The following is a 6,000-nucleotide window of genomic DNA, read 5'->3' on the forward strand; positions in this document are numbered from 1 at the left end:
TTTGTATATTTTTCTCCTCTTATATCTTCAAGCATTGTTTTAGGTTGGCCTGAAAAGTTTTTCTATGTTCGCATATATTCGTGGGTAGAGAGACGGACTTTGACAGTGAGGTGTTCTCTCCTAGAGCTCAATCGATTCAGTCACCACAAGTTTGCACGAAGAACTTGTATCGTGGATTTCAGTGCCTCAAGTAGGAGGCACCTAGGTCTCTCTCTTGAGAATGAAAGGAAATGGTATTCTTTTCTACATTCTCGTCTGATCCAATCGACTATCTGTCGGGCGGAATCTTGGTCGCTTAGAGAAATAATCCTTTTACGGTCAATTATTTGCCGTCAGTTCAGTACGTATCTAAGCTAGGCGTTAATAGTTTTTGAAGACCTGCCTACTGGTGCAAAATATATTAGAGTAGAATATGATTGTTATGATTTTTTATTTAAAACGTTTTTCGCATTTCATAAATTGTCATTCTGAGATGTATAATGATATCTATGAACAGCTAAACCTATGCAATAAGTTCTGTGCGCAGCTATCTTTCAACTAATGTGCTTGCAATCAAATAATTTGGATATATCAACAAAGTTGAAATGGTAAATTGGCCACCGTAACGATTACAAAAGCTGACGTTTCGAGCGTTAGCCTTCGTCGGTGCGAATAGAGGAATTGTGGGTTGTGTGTGCTTTTAAAGGCAGAAAACGTAGCTCCATTTTCTGCCTTTAAAAGCACACACAACCCACAATTCCTCTATTCGTTCCGACGAAGGGCTAACGCTCGAAACGTCAGCTTTTGTAATCGTTACGGTGGCCAATTTACCATTTCAACTTTGTTGATATATCCAAATTATTTCGTTACTCCCACCGACGCAGCCCCAAACAGTTTCTTTCGAAACTATCACCCTTTATGCTTGCAATCAAGTTGATGCCAAACTGCAGCTGTCCATTTAGAGGGCCACAAGTTTATTAGTTACTTCAACTATTCCGTGCCACCCTCTCTAAATAAAGTGTTTTATTATTTTATTATTACTTAAGTAATTTTTGTCTTCGTTGCTGCTGTTCGCCCACCACGTTCAAAGTGCTTAAAAGGTAACAATCAATATATTTTTCAATGTAATGAGTTTGATTTTTGCGTTGGAATTCAACTCTTAATTGTCTCTTTAACTGTTTCTTTTTACAGCCGGATGGATCAGATCTGTTTCACTTTGTCCATGGACATGAAACATGGGCTGATTACCTAACATATATGGAACAAGATCGCACCTGGGGAGACCACCTCATTCTCTGTGCAGCAGGAAATTGCTTTAAAACTTGTATTCATGTGGTCAGCAGTCTACACAATGATGTAATCATCTGGCCACATGGTCCTGTTGACGAAAGCAAGCCACTAGTACTGGGACATATTCATGGGGTACACTATGTCAGTCTTCAGCCCACTCAAGGTAAGTAAGGAAAAGCACACGGCACGCCCTTTTAAAAAATGATGAAGATCATTTAACATTCCTTGCGAAATTCCGAAAGCTTCTGTTTCTTGCATACGGCACTTGCTATGACGAAGTTGTAACCCTCGATCTATTATCGGTTTTTTGAATCAGTACGGTGGTTGGTTAGATAATTTTTAGAATCAAGAGTAGTAATGAACTAGGCACTTAGCGTCCTTGCTGACACAATACATCAGTGTCTTAATATCTAGATATGTACCATTCTATCGTTTCAAGAGTCCCGCAAAATCATAAATTAAGTGATAAACTATACCTTCAAGCCTTATTTTTTTGTTTTCTACTATGGTTTTTAGAAATTACAGCAGTGTAACTTGGAGATGATCTTTCATAGTTCTTATTTAAAAGACGGCAATCAAAGAAAATGTGTGGACAGCAAATTATGTATCAATAAATATATATATTATTATCATTATTATTATTATTATGAACTTATCAAGATAAACTATTCTTGTTTACTCAAAAGTTTTTCGGTAGTCAAGCATTGTTTTACAAATTTGAATCAAAACCGTTCGCTTATTACACATCCCTTGTATGAAAACGACATTTTATCGATGGAAAAAAGGGAAGATTTCGTGGTAAGCGGACTTCTATCCCACCTCGTTGGTCCGGTTTGTATTCTTGCACCTTGTGTCCTATGTGGGCTGAGTTTGATCGCGCTTCTTCTCTTTTTCCAAGTGATTTGCGCTGAGTGTTTTTCCTAATGTTCTTTGGGTTTTCCCCCTTCCTAATGGACATCCATAATTCCAATTACTGAAATTTTTGATAGGTTACCTTCCTTTTTTTCTAATTGCAGTTTTTGTTGTTTTGTTCATAGACTAAAGGAACGATTTTTAGAAGCTATGGCTGTAAACCGGCGAGACCTCCACGAAGAATCAGATGGCCACTAGTAAAAAAACAGCTGTGAAATTCTAGGATGTCTGTCATGTAAATATGTTTTTGGCTGAAAACGTAAGCTTTAGATGATACAACTTTCCAGAGGTCGTAGGTTGTGCATGTGTATGAGCTTTGTTACGCTGAATAGCTAACGAGTTTTCGTGGTTTGACTAGAATTTTTGATGTAAAGCATTGATTTTTATGTCTGGCTGAAAACGCAAGCTTACATGAGATGAAACATAGCTTTTCAGAGGTCGTAGTTTGTTCATTAGTATGGGCTTTGTCACTATGAATGGCTATCGAGCTTTCGTAGTTTGATTAGAATGTTGATGTGAAGCGTTTAATTTTATTATAATTGGAATTTCTATCAATATTTTGTCCGAAAAGGAAACAACATCGCATAAATGTCCTCCCACCCCCTTTCCCCCTTCCCCCTCCATTATTTGAAATAATTGCTAACTATTGGCAATACTTTCCACTAGATACGTTTTGATACTGAATAACCCTAATTTTACCCTTCCCTTCTTGAAAATACTCTGCCAGCAGCTGCTGTGACAGTGGAGAGTTTCAGTCCTCTAATCTTGTTCTATATGTGCATTGAAAGGTTTTAGCCTGATTACAAGGGATGTACCTATTGCAGCCACATCGATTGAGAGTTAAGATAATGAAGAATTATACGTCAAAAATTTTGACGAATGATCCATTACTCGGGAGAAGCAAATTTAGTTTAGCATTCGAGTTGAAATGGAACGAAATAAGCAGAGCGTCTTTATTCTTAATGGGAGTAGATAACCGATAGCTTGATTTTTGAAAATCCTTAAAGATATTTCTTAACGTGAAGTTGGTGTTCAAATTTTAAAATACAAGTGTTTGACCTTTGCATTAGTTCCAGCCCAGACTGTGTGGTCTTTTAGCTTCCAAGAATTCTCGCTTCGAATAAATACCACATTCCTTGGAATATATGCTAGCATTGCTACTAGTTTAGTTATAGCACCACTAATAAAAATGTGTATCCCGTTGTATCTGATTAGAATCTCAGTAAGAAATTATAGGCTAGGGTAATATGAAACCCTCCCTCTCTCCCTGACTGTACTCTTTCGGCTTTACGTTTTTTTGCGATTTCAAATTTGGATGTTCCATGTAAACTTTAAGCTTTGTTTAAAATCACGTGATTGGCTACAACTTGTCTCAGTAGGTAAGGTGACCCTCTCAGGCGGAGCAAATTTGCTCATTAAAAGATCTCGGCTCACCAACTCAAGACGAGATTGATTATCCTTTCCCTCGGTCTGCCATTTTGTTTCATAATTTTCCTGGCGCTTCTGAGAGACTGGTGTATTAAAGGAGACGGCTGTGCAGCCCTTTTCCACCCAGACTCAGGTAATTTAATATCCTGATCCAGGAAAGATAATTTGGTTTTATAAACTGAACTCGAAATTACATGTGTTTTTTAAAAAAAATAGCGCACTAAGAAAATGAAATTTTGATGAATGTACCTCACGATTGAGAATTATACCAACTGTTTGCGGAAACTGCTTATTTGTCCTTCCCTAGCACAACCTTTTAACGTATAAGAAGGTTGCCACATAAAGTCTCTGCAGGAAAACCACAATATAATGAAAATATGGAAGCAAATTGCCGTGCCATCTTGGCAGTTTGACGAGACCGGTTTTGCAAAATTTTGGAAAACTAAGCCGAAATAATAATATAGAAAAACGTAAAACTGAAAAAAATTAGCTGGAGACGCAAGTTTAAAAATTATTCTCAAAAATGCTTTGCTAATTCTGCGATTAGCCTTGCGCGACTTTCCTTCAGCATGGCTGGATAACTCTTCTAGAATGCACGGCATCTTTGTGACACTCTTCCAACCAGCAACTGAAGAACATTACATCTAGGTATGCCTTATTTGATGGTTTAACATATAATGGGCAGATATTTCGCAAGTTGCGTTGTATTATTTCAGAGTCCCAAAGGGGCAAGGAAAGTACGAGCAATGAGCTCAATGTCGAAAGTTTGGATTGTTCATGAGTCTGGCCATTTTGGTGCTCTGCGTTTTTGTAAAACAACTATGTACTCACGGTGTGGATTAATAAACAGTTGTTTTACTGAACCAGCAAACAACATTCTCTTCCTATGTGTTGAAGTATATAAAACAGAAACATAATCAATCAAGTAAATAAGCAATGATTTAATAACTTTCTGGAAAGTAATTATGTGAGGTGGAAAGGATCAAGGGCTCTCCCTAAAGCTCTGTTAATTAATTGTCATAGTTTCTCTTGAAGACAAAAATTTCCTTTTTGCCCAGTAGTAAAATGAGGGAGTTGATGTAAGAATTTTAGAAAGCTATGCAAAGTAGATCAGATGCAGTCAAGATTTTGCATAACATTGAAGAATTCTCCTTACTCCCTGAGTGTTTAGATGAGGCTATGGAACACAGAAAAATTTATCTATTGCTTTAATAAAATATTTTTAGAAAACACATAAAGTGTGCTGTCAGAACCTTATTGACATGCTCTCATCTAAACACACTCATTAACCAATGACAAGGCACCAGATACATACTATCTCAAATGAATTAAAAATTCAGGATTTACTCTCTGGAAAAACAAGCACATGGCTTGTGGTTATGGTTAACTTGTTAGCCTTAAGTGAACCTGAAAAGGAACCGTTTTTAAGATTGGTTGGAATAGGGATGTCTAATTTTCAAGCTTACAGTGACTTTTTAATAAAATAATTTTTATGTGGAACCTAATATATGTAATTATTTTGTTGGTTCTTTGAGATGAATTACAGGTCAAAATGTCTTTATTTCAAATGTTTTTTATTTTGATTTGTAGATGCCTTACTTCCAGATACTTTTCTACTATACTCCTGTAATTAAAAAAAAGAGAAACCGAATTAAACTAATTTGATCAATTTAACTATGACACATTACATTACCACTAGTAGTAATGACATACTTACTAGTGACCATGATCTACATGTATGCTTACCTCAGACCACCAGAGTTGTGTGGTATATACCAGGATGAAGGTGGACTCCTGAAGTTGATAATTCATCAACACACAAGCTAAGTCACAGAGTCACTTATCATTTTGTGAAAGCTATATGGCTAATTGTGTCATTCTTGATAGTCACCGATGGCCTTCAGAATTCCATTGGGGTGTGATGTGATACTCCTGAATAAGTGGAAATGAGATTGATAACTTAATTTTTTTAGTTCCTCTTACCTTAGCATGGATGATTCTGAAAGTTTCTCAACTCAGATTATTACTAAGCAAATCGTTCAACTGGAAAACAAGTCCGTTTCAAGATGTAATTATTAATGAGTTTGAGAATTTTTATCTGCAGCATCACTTAAGTCTCAAAAAGCACCGTTAGTTGATTTAGATTTGATATGCGGTACCTGATGTCCGTAAATTACTTAGTTAGTGGTTTGATAATTGACAAAAATCACTGGTTTTTAGCCAGTCTTTGTTGCGATATTTGCTGGTTGAAAAGCAAAGAGAAACTGCCCTGGCAAGATTGCTTCCTAGGTAAACTGAAGATTATTTGTAAACATTCAACATCATACTTACTTCAAGGCTGTAACGGTTATATTCCAATTTTTAATCCCCTGCAAACATTTTACTGTTTAA

At 36.5% G+C, this 6,000-nt stretch overlaps 2 protein-coding genes across 5 annotated transcripts in view; both read left to right on the forward strand.

Annotated features, from left to right (window-relative positions):
• Positions 1-3,387, forward strand: part of LOC111338545 (uncharacterized) — an 81,590-nt gene extending 78,203 nt beyond the window's left edge. For all 4 annotated transcript variants that reach the window (XM_088749769.1, XM_088749770.1, XM_088749771.1 and 1 more), the window contains 2 exons: positions 1,171-1,432; positions 2,307-3,387. In XM_088749769.1, the coding sequence (XP_088605895.1) occupies positions 1,171-1,432; positions 2,307-2,311 (267 nt within the window). In that variant the 3' untranslated portion in view covers positions 2,312-3,387. The remainder of the gene's footprint in view (positions 1-1,170; positions 1,433-2,306) is intronic.
• Positions 3,388-3,522: 135 nt separating this feature from the next.
• LOC148739291 (uncharacterized) overlaps positions 3,523-6,000 on the forward strand; it is a 10,792-nt gene continuing 8,314 nt past the window's right edge. The window contains exon 1 of the mRNA XM_088749797.1: positions 3,523-6,000. This exon is cut by the window's right edge and continues 130 nt beyond it. The gene's annotated coding sequence lies outside the window, so the exon portion shown is untranslated.

This window comes from Stylophora pistillata, chromosome 2, assembly GCF_964205215.1.
Source record: "Stylophora pistillata chromosome 2, jaStyPist1.2, whole genome shotgun sequence".
In the NCBI taxonomy this organism is placed as follows: domain Eukaryota; kingdom Metazoa; phylum Cnidaria; class Anthozoa; order Scleractinia; family Pocilloporidae; genus Stylophora; species Stylophora pistillata.